General features: G+C 39.2%; 1 protein-coding gene across 1 annotated transcript in view; it reads right to left on the bottom strand.

Annotated features, from left to right (window-relative positions):
• Positions 1-21353, bottom strand: part of LOC126252108 (teneurin-a) — a 352713-nt gene that overhangs the window by 171877 nt on the left and 159483 nt on the right. The window contains exons 6-8 of the mRNA XM_049952972.1: positions 17603-17797; positions 15566-15775; positions 9699-9884 (exon numbers count right to left, since the gene is read on the bottom strand). Coding sequence (XP_049808929.1) covers positions 9699-9884; positions 15566-15775; positions 17603-17797 — 591 coding nt within the window. The remainder of the gene's footprint in view (positions 1-9698; positions 9885-15565; positions 15776-17602; positions 17798-21353) is intronic.

The raw sequence follows: 21353 nt of genomic DNA, 5'->3' as shown, positions 1-21353 counted from the left end.
CAGCGCAGAAGCAACTCCCCGCCCTTCGACATCCTTGGGGATGACTGTCCAGAGGGAAGGCCAGGATGTAGCTTGTGCCACTGAGAGGGACCCACAGTGGCTCTCAAAGCTGTCATGGGGGGCAGAGAGGGTCACCTTCACAGCCACCCTGGTTGCAGAGGAGGAGGAGGCCGTTAGGCATCTGCGTACAGCATTCACCAAAGGCCTATGTTCAACAATAGGGGAGCCAACACCAACAACTGCTCCTGCACCTACACAGAGGAGTGCCGCCAACAAGCAGAAGATTCCCAGGGTGCCTGTCCCCGTGACCACCCCAGCAGCAGCCACAGAAGAACAGCACTATGAAGACATCCATCATCCCTGCAGCAACGATGGCGATGCTGAAAGCTATGGGGCATCCAGTGCCAATGCTGAAGAGAGGAAACAGCACTCATTGACACTGCATGGAAGGCCGGCACAGACATCCTGCCAGAAACCGTCGAACAGGTGGCCCTGCTTGACAAACAACTGCAGCAGAACTGTGCCTTGCAGTAAACAGAAGATGTTGGACATCAGAGAGCTGCTACTGGCCAATAACATCCAGATGCTGCACCAAGTCACCACTGACACTGACACCACTGACACTACACAAAGGAAGCGGCTACTCGGGTAGCAGAGTACTTGTGGCGTGCACATGGTGGTTTTTTAGGCTAGGCAGTAGTGCGAGGTGTCCTGATGAACACTCACCAGTCAACGTGCAGGCAGGGAAATCAGGACACGCTCAGTGTAAAGACACTTGAGCTATCAAGATATTAGCAGGAAATTTTCAGAGTGTTCGGAATAAAGTTCCTGAATTTACTGTCCTCCAGGAAGCATGTGACGAGCAAGTTATTCTCGGGACTGAGACCTGGCTGAACCCTGAGATAGAAAGTTCTGAAATATTTAGTGAGGGTTGGAATGTGTATCGGAAAGACAGATTTAACACCGTAGGAGGTGGTGTCTTCATTGCAGTTGACAAAAATATTGTGTCTACTGAGGTCGAAGTAGAGTGTGATTGTGAAGTTATCTGGACACGTTTAACAGGGCTAGGAGAAATAAAGTTAATTGTTGGGTGTTATTACTGTCCACCGGGTTCCATCATGACAGTTCTAGAATCATTCGAAGGGAGTCTACACTCTGTATCGCAGAAGTACCCGGATCATGCAATATTAGTCGGAGGCGACTTCAACCTACCTAGGATAGACTGGGATGTCTATGGATTCATTACAGGTGGTACAGACAAGCCGTCGTGTGAATTACTTTTGAACACATTATCCAAAAACTGTCTTGAGCAGCTAAATCGACAGCCAACGCGTAATGGAAATATTTTATATCTGGTAGCCATGAACAGACCAGACCTCATCGATGATGTCAGTGTTGAGACAGGGATTAGTGATCATGATGTTGTCATTACGATTACGGTTACGAAAGTTAAAAAGTTGGTCAAGAAGGCTAGGAGAGTATTCTTACCAGAAAGAGCAGATAAGCAGTTGTTAGCATCCCACTTAGTAAATGAATCGACTACATTTACTTCTGGTACGATAGACATGGAAGAATTATGGGCAAATTTTAAACACATTGTAAATCACGCATTGCAGAAGTATGTACCGAAAAAGTGGGTTTCGGACGGAAAAGACCCACCGTGGTTTAACAGCGCAATTCGGAGAATGCTCAGGAAGCAAAGACAGTTGCACTCGCGGTACAAGAAAGATCGGGAGAATGAGGACAGGCAAAAGTTAGTAGAGATTCGTGCTGCTGTAAAATGAGCGATGCGTGAAGCATACAACCACTACCACCATCATGCCTTAGCAAAAGATCTTGCTGAAAACCCAAGGAAATTCTGGTCTCACGTAAAATCAGTAAGCGGGTCGAAGCCACTCACTGATCAGTCTGGCCTGGCAACGGAAGACAGCAAAATGAAAGCTGAAATTTTAAATTTAGCATTTGAGAAATCTTTCACGCAGGAGGATGGTACAAACATACCGCCGTTTGAGTCTTGTAGAGATTTCTGTATGGAGGACATAGTGATAGACATCCCTGGGGTTGTGAAGCAGCTGAATGGGTTGAAAATAAATAAATCGCCAGGTCCTGATGGGATTCCAATTCGGTTTTACACAGAGTACTCTACTGCATTGGCTCCTTACTTAGCTTGCATTTATCGCGAATCTCTTGCCCAACGTAAAGTTCCGAGTGACTGGAGAAAAGCGCAGGTGATGCCTGTATATAAGAAGGGTAGAAGGACGGATCCTCAAAATTACAGACCAATATCCTTAACATCGGTTTGTTGCAGGATTCTTGAACATATTCTCAGTTCGAACATAATGAATTTCCTTGAGACAGAGAAGTTGCTGTCCATGCATCAGCACGGCTTTAGAAAACATTGCTCCTGCGAAACGCAACTCGCCCGTTTTCCACATGATATCTTGCGAACCATGGATGAAGGGTATCAGACGGATGCCATATTCCTTGACTTCCGGAAAGCGTTTGACTTGGTGTCCCACTGCAGACTCCTGACATATGGGATTGGTTCCCAAATATGTGAGTGGCTCGAAGACTTCTTAAGTAATAGAACCCAGTATGTTGTCGTCGATGGTGAGTGTTCATTGGAGGTGAGGGTATCATCTGGAGTGCCCCAGGGAAGTGTGGTAGGTCCGCTGTTGTTTTCTATCTACATAAATGATCTTTTGGATAGGGTGGATAGCAATGTGCGGCTGTTTGCTGATGATGCTGTGGTGTATGGGAAGGTGTCGTCATTAAGTGACTGTAGGAGGATACAAGATGACTTGGACAGGATTTGTGACTGGTGTAAAGAATGGCAGCTAACTCTAAATATAGATAAATGTAAATTAATGCAGATGAATAGGAAAAAGAATCCCGTAATGTTTGAATACTCCATTAGTAGTGTAGCGCTTGACATAGTCACGTTGATTAAATATTTTGACGTAACGCTGCAGAGCGATATGAAGTGGGACAAGCATGTAATGGCAGTTGTGGGGAAGGCGGATAGTCGTCTTCGGTTCATTGGTAGCATTTTGGGAAGATGTGGTTCATCTGTAAAGGAGACCGCTTATAAAACACTAATACAACCTATTCTTGAGTACTGCTTGAGCGTTTGGGATCCCTATCAGGTCGGATTGAGGGAGGACATAGAAGCAATTCAGAGGCGGGCTGCTAGATTTGTTACTGGTAGGTTTGATCATCACGCGAGTGTTACGGAAATGCTTCAGGAACTCGGGTGGGAGTCTCTGGAGGAAAGGAGGCATTCTTTTCGTGAATCACTACTGAGGAAATTTAGAGAACCAGCATTTGAGGTTGACTGCAGTACAATTTTACTGCCGCCAACTTATATTTAGCGGAAAGACCACAAAGATAAGATAAGAGAGATTAGGGCTCGTACAGAGTCATATAGGCAGACATTTTTCCCTCATTCTGTTTGGGAGTGGAACAGGGAGAGAAGATGCTAGTTCTGCTACGAGGTACCCTCTGCCACGCACCATATGGTGGACTGCGGAACATGTATGTAGATGTAGATGCAGACACAGCGTAGCAGAAAGCTCACAGCAGTGCACTGCGCTGTTGCACTGGATTGCTCTTACGGTACTGACATTAGCTCTGACACAGTATAAACACAGGATACCCACTACTAACATAACTTACTCTCGCATGATCTGTTGTAGTAACAAGAAATCCATTGCTGCTCTTACTATCCCATCCACACTCTGTCCTTGAAACAGTTACCTTCCATTTATCTTTCGTGTGTGTGTGTGTGTGTGTGTGTGTGTGTGTGTGTGTGTGTGTGTGTGTGTCAGATTTTTAACAATGGCCTTGTTGGTCAAAAGCTCACTTTTCGACTGTCTTTTTGTTGTGCCCATCTGTGACTCAGCATCTCCACTATAAGGTGAGTAGCAACTATCCTTTGCTCAATACTGTTACATTCCATTCTGAATATTCCATTGTTTGATTGTGAAAGCATTTTCAAAGCTAAATCTATGGAAAATTTGTATTTGGCTTCTCTATTAGAAATTAAAAAGAAAAAAAAAATATACTCGTTTCACAGTTCTTGGAAATTCAAAACCTAAGGGCTGAAAAATGGGACCAAAATTTTTAATAAAATATTTTGTTACAGTACAGAATTTTTAAAGCTAAATCTATGAAAACAGGTATTTCACTTCCTGGTTAGATATCAAGAGATACATGTTAAAGGACGAAAGTTTCTATGGAAATATCACCACAAGAATGCAGAAAGCAGATTAACAGAAACCTTGGATCCTAGCTACCAGAATCGCTTTTTAGTCAGAAGCACATCCGTAAAAGACCATTCATCTATGGCCTTAACTAGGATGAAAAGTTCAGAAGGTGTTCAAATTTATGAACAACAGAAAAATTCGATTGAAGAAAAACAAAAATAAAAATCTATGCAGACCATACAGTCTACATGATTGAAGCAGTGGGCACAAAGCTAATTAATAATATAGGATAACTGAAAGAGGAGATCCATACTTCAGTCTGACTCTAAGACAGGTTTTTACAGACCAGTTTAGATGCACATCAATGTGGTGGAATTTTTAGCTTGTGTTCACACTGTGCTGATGTAACATGAAAGAGTGCACTGTCTAGCACAGTTTATATATACTGACAAAGTAATTTGTACCATGATGTGACAATAGTAATACATTCATGGTTTTATTATCTGACATCAATGAATTTATATTCACCTATGATGTAAAGTTTTTTAACACCCTAATGATGGTCTGTCGAATGTAACTGGTTGTTAAATAAAGAATTTTATCAGCAGCTCAAGGTACTAATCATGACAGTTTTCAAATATGGTAAGTTTCATGTAAAGAAATAACTTTGAGCAAACTTGATACAAGATGGGTGTTGCAGTTTAATACGGTACTTACCAAACATATAACTAAAAATCAATATTCAGACAATTTTATTCAGATGATTTAACAAACAATAAAATGATTTTGTGCATACACTTGTTACTGTAGATGACGGTTGGGCCTGCCATTTCATACAAGAAATAAAGCAGTAGTCAAAGCATTGGGTGGATGCCAGTGGTGCTGCACAAAGAAAAGCAAAGTCAATTTCATCCACCAGAAATGTTACAATCAGTGTTTTGTAGGGTGTAATCAGGATTCTCATCATTAACTACAGCTATCATACAAAGCATAAAAAATAACTCCAAACATAACACATCTTGTGCACCAATAGGTTAGAAAAAGTTTAAGAAGAGACCTAGATGTCAAAATTTAAAAGAATACATATTTTTACTACAGTAATTAATTCATGAGAGTATAGGGGGTGGATCACAGGCCACACATGGCCAAATACCTGTTGTCATAGGTAGGAAAAGTAGGTCTTTTTTAGGATAAATCCAGACAACAGGTTCCCCTGCCTAAAGATTATCTCCAGCAGTTTAAAAAATTCTGAAACCTTCACTCATAAGACAGGTTTTAACGCTTCAAATACCACACAAACCAGATGTCACAAAGAAAAACAAACCATTGAAAAAAGTAACATGGGGCATTTCACAGACTTAACAATCCTCCATCAAAACATGCAGTCAATAAAAGATAAAATACAACTATTAGAAGTTGAGCTTCAATCTTTGAAGTTTGTATTACTGAGCACTGGTGTAGAGACACAGGAATCCAACATGTAGTCTAGTATTATCATTGTATGAAAGAGCAAACTCTTACTGCAGAACTACTTCAAGGGGGTGGAGGATCATGCAATTATATCAGAAAAGGAACACAGTTCAAATCAAGACATGACCTCCGCACAGTAAGCGAAGACAAACACTTTCAAATATCAGCTACTGAATTAACAGGGCTTGATATCACCAAGAAATTAATAATTTTGTGTGTGTATAGATCTCCCAGTGGTAGTGTGGACACTTTTTTTCAATAAATTAACAGAAGTTCTAGATAAAGTCTCAAGTACAAAGGTCAACGTAATTCTGTGTGGGGACATTAACATCAACATATCATAAATGAATCCAGCAGCACCTTCATAAACATCCTCCAAAGTTTTGACATGTCCCTATTGGTCAATAGTGCAACAAGGGTTACTACAACGTAATTGACCATGTAGCCACAAATATGGACAGGAAAAAATGTGATGTGGCTGTAAAAGATCTCAGACTATCAGAACACCTCTTTCAAATAACAACAGTAAAATCAGGCATCGAATCATTCTCTAAACCACAAGCCTACAAACAACATCTATAAGAAATCAAAATAAAAGATTTTTCAAAAGAACTAAAAAAACAAAGCTGTGATGAAGTGTATAAGGAAACCAATGTGAATATGAAATTCTCTAAATTCTCCACATTGTTTAAACTGAACTTTGAAAAGGCATTTCCAAAAGTACGCATGTCTGTATTAGCATCTCCCCGAAAGAGATGGATAACAGCAGGTATTGAGAAATCCTCCCAAACACTTAAACACCTCAGTTCCATGAAAAAGATTTGCAATGATCCAGAATTCTGAAATTTCTATCATAGAAACAAAAAGATCTATAGGAAGGTGCTGATTGCTGCAAAAAAGTCATTTAATGACAAAATAATATATAATGCAGAGAATAAAAGCAAAGCAGTCTGGGATGTTATAAAAAAGGAAATGGGGAGAGGCAAACAAATGCAAAATAACATACTGCTAAGGGAGGGGGATAACGTAATAAATGATCCACAACACTTAGCAAACTATGTAATGAGCATTTTCAAGTATTGCAGAGACATTACAGCAAAAATTCCCCAAAACAAATATAACACCTATAAATAATGTTGCACTAAATACAATGATGTTACTTCCAACCACAGTTAATGAAGTCAATAAAACTGTTCAAAAACTAAAAAATAAAAAGTCAGTAGTCTTAGATGAAGTACCAAAGTGTGTACTGAAACAATGCATAGGGATTATACAAGGCCCCTTAAAAATATAATATATGAATCCTTCACCTCAGGGACATTTCCAGAGCAGTTACAACAGGCAAGAGTTGTACCTTTGCTTAAGAGAGGTAATGCAGAAGACATAGAAAATTGCTGACCCATTACCCTGCTTTCAGTATTCTCAAAAATAATAGAAGCAATTATGAAAGACGGATTAATGAATTACCTGAATAAATACAATCTTTTAAGCGAATCAGAGTTTGGTTTCCGAAGAGGCAAAAATATGGAGTCAGCCACAGTAGAATTCACAAAAGTTGTACTTGATACTCTTGATAAAGATGAGTGTGTGTCAGGCATATTTTTGGATCTTTCTAAGGCATTTGATACAGTCGACCACAAGATTCTATTAAATGATTAGAAGCATTGGGAATAAGAGGGGGTAGCTAACGACTAGTTTCAATCATACCTAACAGATAGGGTACAAAGAGTAGAGATAACACATACTTCAAATAGATCTAAACATTTAGTAAAACACTTATCAGAACCAAAATACATTAATATAGGGGTTCCGCAAGGTAGCATATTAGGACCAATACTGTCCCTGATATACATCAATGACTTTCCCAGTAATGTTACTCATGGTGAAAAAATTCTCTTCGCTGATGACAGCAACATTATAGTCATTGAGAAAACCAGAGAACTCCTTGCTGAGAAAGCAAATGAAACTCTAAAGAAAGTTTATGATTGGTCAACAAACAATAAAGTGACATTGAACATAAAGAAAACTAATGCCATGAATTTCAGTTTGAAGAGGAAAAATGACAATGTTAAATTAAATATAGATGGCACCTCTATAGACTGTCTAACAAATGCAAAATTTCTACAAATAAATATTGAGTCTCAGTTGAAGTGGTGTGAACACACAAAGGTACTTGCAAACAGAATGTTACCAGCATGTTATGCTATCATCAGTCTGCAACATGCAGTGTCTTTTAGCTACATATTATTCATATGTACACTCAATTCTTTTTTGAGGAACAAATGCACAAAATGTGAACATAATTTTCAAACTCCAGAAAAGAGCTATAAGAATAATAACCAAAAATACTAGTCGAACTCATTGTAAAGATCTGTACAAAACATTGGGGATTTTAACTGCTCCGTGTGAATACATTTATCAGTCAGTTGTACACATCAAAAATAACATCGGTAATTACTGCACAAACAGCTCTGTCCATGACCATGGAACAAGAGACAGACTCAACTTACATTTACTAAGAAAAAAATAAACATAAAACTCAAAACAGCATTTTTTATCAAGGAATAAAACTGTACAATAAATTACCAAAAGAGATTAAAGAAATTGCAAAAATACACTTATCTAAAAAGGTAGCTAAAAAGTATCTGTTATGCAATACATTTTATACATTGAAGGATTACTTAGATAAAACAGAGTAGGGGTTTGACAAAAAAAGTTATACAAATAAATAATAATAATGATTATAAAACATCCAACATTGCACATAACGCCTTCAATTTATGTTTTTTCCTTCTTTTTTCCTTTCTAGAAATACTTAACCCCAAGCTATGCATAGCAAAATAATGCTAACACCTCTTTCTCTTTCAGACCTCAACATCTCCCTCATTATGGAAGGATGCTGACTCAGTTGTTCAGGATAGCAAATGGGAACTTGTGGTACAGTAAATGGCCCAGAGGTCACCGGTGTGTGTGTGTGTGTGTGTGTGTGTGTGCCATTTACTGTACCACAACTTCCCATTTGCTATCCTGAAAAACTGAATCAGCATCCTTCCATAATGAGGGAGATGTTGAGCTCTGAAAGAGGAAGAGGTGTTAGCATTTTGCATGCATAGCTTGGGATATATATATACACACACACTGAGTGAAGTGTTATGAAACAATGTGTGTGTAGTGCGTGCAGTGACTGACAGTGAGATATGAGTGAACAATGTGGCATTACATTATTTAATAAGTTATTTGTAAAAAAAAGTATTGTATACCAGGAGTAAATCTAATGATTGTTTCTAACTAGAAGTCTGTAAATACATGTGTATACGAATAAGGTTATTTTAAATTGGTCTAACCATGTAAATACTTCGACATGTCCTATATCCTTGTAAAAAGAGATCTACAGATGAATAAAGCTGCTACTACTACTACTAATACTACTACTACTAATGTACCTGCCCACAATAGCGCTCTGGTAATGGGAAACTGATGGGTATAAAACAAATTATTGGATATGGAACACTTTGTCGTCCAGCTATTCCCACATCTAAAGAACTTTGTCACTCATAAAGGTTTTTTAAATTTGAGGTTACAATAGTCACAGATGGGTATTTTGCAGACCTTCTAGAATCACACTGTAAGGATGGTATCAACCCAATGGAAAATGAATTGACACATTCAGTTGACACGATAACTCTCATAATTTTTCACACTGTTCCTTTAATGAGCTTGAAACAGACTGTTATGATTGGTCCAAAATTCAATTTTAGTTACTAAGACTCTGCACGTATGTTAATGCTACATATTTCTTCACCCTTAAGGAAACAAACTAATATATGAGTCACTAAATTGTCTTAACAGTAGTACAAAGAAACAAGTTACAGTGAAGGGTCAAAATCATACGATAAATACAAAATATGCAACACACAACTAAATGAGAACAGCACAGTTCAGTGAAAAATTAAAATATGTACAGAGTTTATTAAGAAAAGAAACTGCATAAATACAGCTTTCATGTAACTTAATCGAACTTACGTAGTGTACAATGTCGACCATTCCATCCCTGAGAGCATACACAGGTTCCATTCTTACACTGTCCATGTTCTGAGCAGCGAGGATCACAAGGCAACAAATCACAACGATCACCTGTCCATCCAGGGTCACATTCACATTTCCCTTTGTCACATCGACCATGTGGCCCACAATCAAGACTGCAAAGAGCTACAAAAAGTACAAAATGATATTAATAATTGTGATAACTGGAATTTGATATATGTAGCATTTACATGGGATGAAGGATTAAACTGAAGGGTTCCTTTTCCATCAACTCTTTTCTCTCTTTGTATTAAATGAGGGTGGTGGTGGTGGTTAGTGTTTAACGTCCCGTCGACAACGAGGTCATTAGAGACGGAGCGCAAGCTCGGGTTAGGGAAGGATTGGGAAGGAAATCGGCCGTGCCCTTTCACAGGAACCATCCCGGCATTTGCCTGAAACGATTTAGGGAAATCACGGAAAACCTAAATCAGGATGGCCGGAGACGGGATTGAACCGTCGTCCTCCCGAATGCGAGTCCAGTGTGCTAACCACTGCGCCACCTCGCTCGGTATTAAATGAGGGAACCATGCATTTCCATACCTACTGAGTAAGAGTATGTGCACATTTTACTATCTCCTTTGGCCCATTCCCACATTTTGTATCTTGCACTTCTACTATCATCCATATCATTTTCTCAATGGCCTCCCCTCACTCCCCTAAATCCCAATGTGTCACATGGCATGACTTACCAGTACTGGAAATGCTGCCTGTGTCCATATATCTCTGTTCTTCCTGTTGTGTCTTTCTTTCCTTCTCCATTGCCCTTCCCTCTCCCACTACCTCCTACAATCTAATGTTTGTGTGTCGATATCCTGGTCATAACATCATGCATAAGGTAAGTGTTGTCTCTTCCCATACCACTGCATGCTTCTGCTAGTTTGTTTCTTATCAACATACATTAATTTATATAAATATCATGGTAGGGATTTAAAAAACAGAAAACAAAAGGAGGCTGACTGCATCTTCATCATCTATCTTTTGCCTGGTTGGGAGCTTTGCATAAGCTCTCTATTTATGCACAGTTATTGACCTCTGCATTATTTATGGCTTATTTCAAAAATGCCAGGCCAGCTGTGTTGCCCTAGCAAAACATTGCAATTTGCCAATCTGCAAGGCTAGTAGAATTTAGCCAGCCCGGCTAATAAGCCATGTGCATGTTTTTGTTAGTTAGCACTGTTTGTGAGAAAGGATGATTTTCAAGAGCGTAGCAACAATATTAATCTTGATGTAAGAATTAAACATTTTACCAACATATACATTGTTCCATGAAATGTTATCAAAAATCTTAACCTTATTTATGTGTATATCAATGGATCAGTGCCTCCAATAATACAGATAGTGCTTACATTTACCACTTTCATTATTTGCAATTTATCCACAGCTTTCCCAATTCTTTTCTGTGTGACTAATTTTGTTCTTTGTTGCAGTTACTACTGCATGTTTTAGATTTTCCAAGCTTCAGTTTTTTGTTTGGTCTCTAGTGTCTTTCAGCTGTGATTTCATTGTATTTCTATAGTCTTGTCTCCTCACATGTAGCTAAAAGGTTCCTCCTCCACTGGACTCTGTTTCTTACCTTCTGTCACTAATCACTGTCCATGCTGATTCTTGTCAGCTACTCATTATATTTAATTTAATGACAACCAATTTCCAGATTTCACTTTGAATTTTTAACTTCATTTTCGATACAGTACGTATTGCATTACAACTACATTATGGTCACCATGTATATATCAGCTCTCGGATATAAACTGCCCCATGTGGCCACCTGTCAAAAACCTGAATAACCAACTTTTGTACCTCGGACCACTGCAGGAAGAGTGTCAATGAGGTTCCGGAATGTACCGTGAGGAATGCACAGCCATGCCGATTCCAATGCAATGGCAGCTGTGCTAAGTTTCTCGACTGAGAATCCATGGTGCAAACAGCCCAATCGAAGTGGTTCCACAGATTCTCAACTGGGTTTAAATGTTGGAAGGTAGGTGACCATAAACTGTGAGCTGCACCGCCATGCTCTGCTGGTAGAAGATGTGCTGAGGAAAAACCAATGCATGTAGGAGAGGACATGGTCCCTATGAATAGAAGCATAGTTGTGTTGATCTATTGTGACTTCATAAATAATGATGTCACCCAGGGAATGCCACAAAAACATTCCCCAGAAAATAAAACACCCTCCTCTGACCTGGTCCCTTTGCTTTCACCCATGCCCTGACCTCATGCCATACACACCACTGGCCATGTGTCTGATGGAGCATAAAATGTGAGTCATCTGAAAAGGACATGTGTCATCATTCAGTGGATATCCATTTGTGGTAATGGCATACAAATTCCACCCAGGCACCCAGTCAATTTTTCTTTTTTTTCCAAGACCACAAAAAAGCATTATAACCATTTGACATGTAATAATCTGTAGTTTAATTATTTATTGTGCTTAATAGTGTCCACTGTGTAAAGAATGATAAGAAACAAGTTTCATGCACAACAACACTCTATCCAAATGACCGTATGTTCACCTATAATGTTTGGTTACCTAAGAACTAGAGTCCCTTCCAGATGCTAGTCAGTTGTTTCCTGAAGATGGCTTAATAAGCTGAAAACTAGTTTGAAATAAACAAAAATCAGTAGAACAAAAACAGTGCCTGAACAAAAGATCACTATTTTTTTAACAAGAGTGGCATGAAACTGCCTTAGCTCTCGTGCAAACACTGTACAATAACTAAAGTTTGTTAGGATTTATGTTATACATGGTAACACAGTAAAAAGGCTCAGATAAGATGGCATATTTAAACATCAGAAGATTTTTAAAGTTTGATATTTGGTAAAGAACAGTCCTTTGTGGTGTACCACTTGATGATGGCCTGCAATACTGAAAAACTGAAAATATGTAATTTTGAGAGTCAATGGTAATTATGAAGTGTTTTAGAAACATAGCTGCACTGTTCTCCAAAATCATGAATTACATGCAACATACTTTCTTATGCGTGAGATCAGTTAGTTACATAAAATAAGGAAAAAGCAATTATTTACCTACAGAGGATTGGTGCATGGTGCACAGAAACACACAGCACAAAACACACACACACACACACACACACAAAATTGTATACTCAGCTTGCATGAGCTCGAGAGCTAGTGTTAACTGTTTTCTGTTATGCGTCTCTGCGCACTACACACCAGTGCTCCATAGGTAAGTATTTTCCTTTCCCTTATTAAAAACGTATTTCTCCATCTGCGATCAACTCATTAAAAACTATTGGAAAATGCACATAACACTGCAAAACTGTTTCTTTCCCTGAATGTGTATTACAAAAGGCAATGCGAGTCCCATTTTGATAGTCTGTTTGAACTTAGCAGCAAGGCACACTTCAGTAAATATTCCTCTGATAATTGAAATCTACCTTCTGAAACATTGTAATTAGGATAACAGGAATGATTATATTCAGATATTACCATTTCTCACCATACATCTCGGGTACCAGGTTCAGAACAGTATAGAAGATGTGCAGAGAGTAGCAAAGTTTCTGCACAATGAACTATACTTAAAGTGTTCTGAGAGTTTAAACAGGGTGTCCTGCCTAAACTTTTCACCGCCAACATCTCTGGAACCACAACATATACTGACAAACGGCTTTCACAGGTTTGAATGTATGGCAGGGGCTCATGAAAGTAAATACTATGAGACACTCTAAACTGTTTGCAAACATTGGTTTCATCACAAATTTATGTTTTTTTAAGTGTGCACCCCATATTATTCTATATGCAGTCAATAACATGAGAAATCGGAAAAGCAGGTGTAGATGTTCTGATGGCTGCTGCAATAAACCCTCATGCCAGTATTCATGAGATGGAGAGACAGATGAGAATCCCTTGAACAAGCATTGTGTGGATTCTGTACAGGCATAGATATCATCCATATCACGTGGCGCAACATCAAGGCCTCCATGACAACAACATTCACGATTGCCTGGAATACTGTCAGTGGGTTCTGTGGCAAAGCCATGACTTTATGCGTAGGGTACTGTTTACTGACGAAATCACATTTACAAACCATGGGAATGTCAGCTTACACATTGTGCACCACTGGTCACCAGAAAACCTGCCCTGGATTCGCCGGGTTAAACATTAGTGTCTGTGTAGAGTCAATGTATGATGTGGTGTTTTAGGACACCACATGACTGACACTTTCATTGATGGCAACCTTAACAGGTGACAGTACGAGAGGTCCCTGAGAAGTACCTTACCTGGACTGATGGAAGACCTATCCCTTCCTTTGTGTCAAATAATGTGGTATCAACATGATGGATGCCCTGCACATGTCATGGTGGCACGATAGGTGCTAAACCAACAATTCCCACATCAATGCATTGGACGGAGCAGTCCAATTCAAGGATTTTCATTACAGTTGCCGGTCATCACACCCATGGAGTTTTTCTTTGGGGACATGGCAAAGATGTGGTGTATTAGCAGGTCCCAACAACAATGGCCAACACGAAAGCCCATATAACCACTGCAAGTGCTGCAATAACACCACAAACATTGATACGTGTGAGTGGATCTGTGATAGAGCACGCACAGAGGTGTTGCCAAGTAAATGAAGATCTCAACAAACATACGTTGTAGCTTTTCGGCTGTTTATCATGCAGGTCAGATTTTCCCGCATCAATTTCTTTAAACTTACTTGCCCAACGGCGCACCTTCTGCTGTCAAGAATTGAATGACTGCACGTTGCTTAAATCGCATTGACTGATCGTCTGTGCTCGGTTCCATACTTTACACTGTAACAACATAACCGTTCAATGCTAAGGCTTCCTGCCAACTGGAGCTGTAGAAAAGAGGCTATGGCACAAACCAGTACCTTCCGCATACCAATGTTGCACACTGTCGAAGAGTTACGAAGGTGGAGGCATTACTTTTCAGTCAAACCTTGTACCATAGTGTAACCGATATACAACTACACACCCTTTGACAGCCATTAATTTATTTTACTCTGGATGGTGGTTATTAGTATTTTGTTACCGTTACGTCCATTGTAGTCCTGTCTAAAAGTTCAATAAAGCATGTACAAATAAACCATGTCCTTGTTTTCATTGTGGGTGACTGGACATCTGTATGTATCCCAGGCCATGTACTAACAATGTACATAGCAATAGCTAAGTACAATATTTGTCGCATCATAGTATGTCAATCACATCGCAATTAAGAGCAAAATGCGGGTCATGCTTGCATTGCAAGAAGTGCGATGGCAGCATGTTTCATTCATTTCATGCTTCAACTTTGCGTTCCAATTCTCAGGATGTAATGCTATGCAACCAATGCCATTATTATAGTGATTTCTCATGTTACTGATTGTGTGTGGAATAATATGGCAAGTATTTTAAAAAATAAAAAGGAAAAAAAAACAGAAGTTTGTATTGAAACAAATATTCGCACACAGTTTAGAATGTCTCATACTATTTACTTTCGTGAGCCCCTGCTGTACATTCATACCCTTGAAAGCCGCTTGTCAATGTTCATTGTGGTTCCACAGATATTGGCAGTGAAAAGTTTAGGTGGGATATCCTGTATAAAAAGTTCCAAGATTTATTCTTCAGAAAGAAATCTAGACACATCACAGATATTATGCTTGGCTCATATAAGGTTCATGCAAGCTGGGATTATAGCAAATATGAATCATCCTCTTTTTTTAGTGCCTTCAATAAAAATAACAAGAATAGCACCAACTGTGTATTGCTACAGTTAACAAAAGTTTTCTTCAGAAATTGTTGGCAATTCAAGAGTAAAATTACCAAAATAAACAAAAAATAATTCACCTTGTGAGCAGTCAGCACCAGTCCAATAATTATCACAGACACATACAGCAGTCTCAAGGTCATAAGAACCATGATCAGAGCATCCTGGCAAGCACTGGTATACTTGCTGATCCACTGAAGAGCAGTTGATGCCTTGCCAGCCAGCTTTGCAGTAACATTTTCCACCAACACATGAACCATGACCTGAGCATGTTGGATCTGGGCAATCCACTGAAAAAATGAAGGTAATAATTGTAAACTGGGATTCTGATATAATTATAAGACTAAGTGTCACAGATTCTCCAAACATTATTGTGAACTTAAAATACTACATTGCGCTGAAGTGAGGGGACTGAACTCTAGCGCACCAATACAGAAATGTTGTCTTACATGGCATTCCAGTAAAAGATCACTCAATGTGTCTTCAAGACATTAGGTGGCAGGGTTCTTGACTGCAGTGGGTTAAAATTTGCCTTCTGTGCATTTGGCTCACCGTACCTGTGACTTAGGGATGAGGACGGCACAGTGGAACTACTGATGGCCACGTACGATCAGATAACTGGGAAATTAGTCACAAGTGATAGTCAGCACAAGGTGGTCTGGAAGATGAATGTCACCCACAATGTCATTTCACAGCCATGGAGATCAGTACAGAAGGCTGTAAACATTCAATGATAGAATGTTCTGTGATTACCATATACTACAACTTAGCATCAGGACCACTATTTTAAGTATACAATAGTGTCCAATCAGCCTGTCCTGGCTAGAAGCTTCATAGCAAACTCTAGGTAACATACCTCCCATGAAACTTATCAGCAAACTTGAGAGGTCACTCTGTAACCTTGACAAGCCATCAAATTTTCCCCCCTTTAATAAAGATATTGCTCAGCTTGGGGAATGGGGTATCTTGTCCACAGTGGTTGGATACAGAATCAGTGGAATAGTCTCCTGTTAACAAATGAGTTACTGTGTAGCCTCAATAGTTATTCTCATCAACTGTTAATGTAGTGTGACCCTAGGAAACATTACAACGCTGTCTATATCACAGTAAGGAACTGTTATACCCCTTTGGCATTGTTCTTCTTTGAGGTATCATGATGTTAAGAGTCTAACATTGCTTGTGTTGCCTATGGGTGTCAGGATGTAATGGTTTAGGGTGGTCTCTAGGTATAGGCCTAATACCCTGCAACAGCATGTGGAACTTTTTTGTGGTTTATATAAACCAGGTTTTCATCCTATGAATGAATATGTTCAACCATAAAGGGCTGACTTGGAGGAAGTGTATTTGCAACATGAGGACATCATATGTCTACATTGGCTACCCAACTTCCTGGACATAAATTTGATCCTTTAGGCTGAAGGACTGCAAACCTACCATCACTGTCAACAACCATTGCTCTCTTTAAGAGGGAGCTCATTCAGTCCAACAATGACAAGCATTATCATAAAGCCATGTTGGGTAGCTAGAACCACTGTACTCCCACATAAGAACATCACACTCCATGCTGAAAAATGCATATCTCTGGTGAGAAACGGAACATATGGTAAAAGCCACCCATGGCTGGTTTTCCAGTGCATGCTGTATCCATCACACAGTGTCACTTGTCATATTAATCCCAGACCACATTTTCATGTAAACATTATTATAGAGCTTTATGTTGTTCAAGATATTTCTAAGACCTGTAACTCACAGAGATGAGCGCATATTTAATGATAATGTATAATGAACCCATGATCAACACTGAAGTGTCCTACAACATTATGAATGAAATCTGGACATATCAACAGCACTCTTCACAAAAGAATGATTCTTTTTCTTTCCACGTAGGTAGCCTGTACTACAGTAACGAGATGGCAAGTACAACACTGAGCTACTTATAATGAAATTAGTTATTAGTACAGTGCTTAGTTTAAGCAAAGTTTTCGTAACATCAATGTCTGAGAAATAAATAGTATTTAATTATCATCTAAACAATGTTATAAAATTAAATGAAACCTCGTTTATTTTTCCTCCTTTCTCATTAGACTCTACTAATAAAAGAAATAATGCAATCATACCTTGTTCACAAAAAGGGCCTTTCCAGCCAGCTCTACAAACGCACACACCACCAAGGCATTGTCCATGTCCTGAACAGTCAGGAACCTGACAGTCATGTTCTGGAGTGTCGCACTCAGCACCCTTCCAGCCTTCTTCACAGTGACACAAGCCACCACCATATTTGCCATGATTTGAGCACAATACTGGACATACACCTATAAAGAGCACACTTCTGTAACTATATTTCTGAAATTTATATACGTCAGTAAAGAAACTAGAAGGAAATGTGGAAAATAGGAAAAAGCATAATTTCTTAATTTGACATTAATTTAAGACTTTTTGTCAGATTGAAATTTACTGATATCTGTTACTAGTCCTAACAGGAATAGCATTAATCATCATCTTATTATCTTCGAGGCTAACGCATCATCATTATCGTTAATAATATCGTAACACCAAAATTGACGGGATTTCACCCATGATCTATTCTATAGCTCAAAGGTAGCAATAGTCATCAAGTTAAGTACTATAATCCAGGTACAAGGCATCATAGCATTATTAGCCACAGTGATAGGTACCCCAAGCGACGTCGCGCTTTGTTGTGCTCCGTATTTGACGTCGTTCTTGCGAGATACGCTGAAGTTGCAGTGTTCAAATGTGTAAAATTTGACAAGAACCCAGCAGAGTGCAAAATCCGTGCAATTACCATGTCTATTTACTTATACAAACCGACTTCCGGTATTTATTTTGAGTCGAGTAAATCAGTTGTGTAAGATAAATTCACTTCGAAAACTTAAGACCAAAAACTTAATGTAAAACTTGAACATTATTTTCATGTTGGTTAAAACTGGTGCGTCTGTCGACGTGATAGCTGACATTGTGTATTTTCGTAGGTTGTATGCCGTGGAAAAGTATTTCGTGCTATGGCCGTAGTACTGTAGCATCAGTTGTAATCAATATGTGTGCTTTATACAGTTTTAGCGTTAGTAGAATCGTTCACTCAGAATTTAAAGTAAATCGCCATTTACCACTGCATCCAAGCAGATTATGAAGTTACAAAGATGCTCTCTGTTCCCTCTCATAGAGATCTGTATCAGAAGCTGACAGTGACCATTGTCTATCTTCTAACCATTGCCACTCTGTTCAGTTTACAACCTACTGTGTTTATGATTTATATTTCACTTCGAAACTTCCAATTCCCACCTTTGTGCATGTTTATTTAGTTACTTGGTTAGGAAATAGGTATGAAACAATTTAAAAATACACATATGCATCCCAGAAGCATGGGAAAAAAACGCAGAAAATTCCACATCTACAAACAACGAAAACCACCTTGTCCAAAAGAACAAGACACCACATAGACACATATGCAAACATTAACAAAGAGATATCAGCTAACACCCCAGTGATTTGCGGTATTCACATTCCACAGCATAAAAATATCAGTAAACAACAATTGATAGACCAAAGATGGAAAATAAAGTCATAAGAACTTGGGAAGGGTCTCAAACTTGTCCTTGATTCTTTGAACAGCAGAACTTATTTTGGCTCATAGCACCTTCAGAAAATATTAGGTAACGTGGCTGTGGAACGGAATGATTATTGGTACGTAGCATCATTTATTTAATTCCACCACTATCGTAAGTTTACTAGGCATCGGTTTATTTTCTTAAGAAGTTGAAATGAAGAGGTGTGTTATTTGACGTGTAATTTCATGAGATTCAAAGTCAAATCAGACATTGTACCGTAAATAATACATGGCGTGGTTGTTTGTTTTGCTTAAAACAAGACGGAAGTGAGCTCCTGCGCATTATCTTAGCAGAAATGTATATCATGCCTTTGATGTCGGAGAGGTTGGGGGAGATCTCAACATTCACAACACTCAGGTGAATTTCTCTATTTTCTAGAGACTGCGCCATACCTGCACTTCAACGGTACGTAATTTGCTTTGTATATTCAATGAAACTGTAAACGGATACAGGGCTTATTTAAAAATAGTACACAGGTAACTGCTTGCCTGACAATAACGTATACGAAATCATGCTATAGCGTGTGTATTGTAGCTTTGCGAAAGCAGCAGGGCTGCACGAGCAGCTTGATACTTGATCGGATTTCGATTATGCAAGTGTCGAACCTTGTGCATTCCTGAGCGTGTTTACCGTAATAGGAAGGCTTGTGCAAGCATTCACATTTGATTTGATTTACTTTTTATTTGGCCCTGCTAAATTACGTTCTATAGAAAGGTTGTAGGCCAAGTGAACGAATACAACATTACACGGAGAAAGAATAACAGCAATACTGTGAAACAGTTTCCCTGGCGTATCTACCGCGAATAGTTAATACGGGAATAGTATTTTCATTTATTTAATCCCTCTTTACTCGACATATAACGTTACATCTCCCCTTTCTTTTTTTTTAAGGACTGCCGAGTCAGCATCGTCACGTGAGCGCGACATTATCTGGTACACAAACCCCTAGTAAGTACAAGCATGCTCGAGCCATGTGGAGACGCGAGGAATACGTGTGTGCTTGCGCAAGCACGCTTGCCCACACGTGCTTGTCAAGCATACAGTTACGTACCTAGAGGATACGCGGGATCTGTAGCACTGCTGACAATGTATAGCGTACTCGTACTAATAAGTACAATATATTGCGCACGAGATGCTGGGAGCTGCCTAGCACTTCATTTGTAGTCGCTGCCTAGCACCTGGTCTGCTACTGATGAGAAGTGAAATGTGGTGCTAACAATCCTCACGTCCGCCTCTCAGTGTCACGACAAACAGCAGACTAGAGTCATACCTACTACATTTCTACGGCGTGCTGCATCGTTTCCTAGCTACTGCTGGCAACGGGCAGAAACAATTCGTACCAGTCCGAAGTTATCCGACATCCACTGATTCCTCCGCTCCCAGGAAAGTGTCAAGTCATATTGTGCATATAAAATTTTAAGGTAATTTTATTTCACTGATGTAAGTATTAGCAGATACTGCGCACCCTAATTTTAGGACCATAATCTAAGCAACATTATGAGCATTACTTAAATCGCTAAAACTACCTGTCATAGTTGATATTTATTAGTTCCATAGACAGTAAGGAAAAAACACTATTTGTGAATAATAAATCTCTTCATTGTAAAACTGAAATAAAATATTTTGGCCACTACGCCCTTAGGCTGTGTATACATTGAAAGTGAGCGCGGTGCTCAAGTCTTGTTTTACTATTACGAGAAAGGTAACCACTATTCAAGATTTCTACTATGGGTTTGAATTGCTGGCAAGACGCTGACTCGTACAGGCTCAGTTAAAAAGTAAAATGCATTGCACTGTACTCTTTTAAAGTTTAGACCTCTGGACAGAACAAAATTTCACGATACACAACACAGTTCTGTGGCACGCAATACAACGTCGCGACGCCCCCGTTGGAAAAGGCTAATTTCAGTGTTTTAAGATGACAACTGGAAACACAACACTGCGAAATTTGGTGTGAAAGTGAGCGCTTAATGCATGTGAATGGGTTAATCATCAACACAGGTATGAAATCTTTACGTGCATGTGTTGGATAGTAGTAGACAAATATACTCTAAAGGCACGTTCTGGCTTACCTCAAATAATATTGTCCCCAAGCACCTTCCTCACTGGTCATTTCACCCATTCCTTCTGAATATTTGGAATTTTTAAGCGTCACTGGGCTTGGCCCGTCTGTCCTCAAATTGCGCTAGTGTGGTCTGGGAAATGTCGTTTCGGGACTGTGTGTTGTTTATGTATTTGTGGT

The sequence above is a fragment of the Schistocerca nitens genome, chromosome 4, assembly GCF_023898315.1.
Source record: "Schistocerca nitens isolate TAMUIC-IGC-003100 chromosome 4, iqSchNite1.1, whole genome shotgun sequence".
Taxonomy (NCBI): domain Eukaryota; kingdom Metazoa; phylum Arthropoda; class Insecta; order Orthoptera; family Acrididae; genus Schistocerca; species Schistocerca nitens.
Note: the sequence above shows the minus strand (reverse complement) of the source record. Positions and strands in the feature narration are given on the sequence as shown.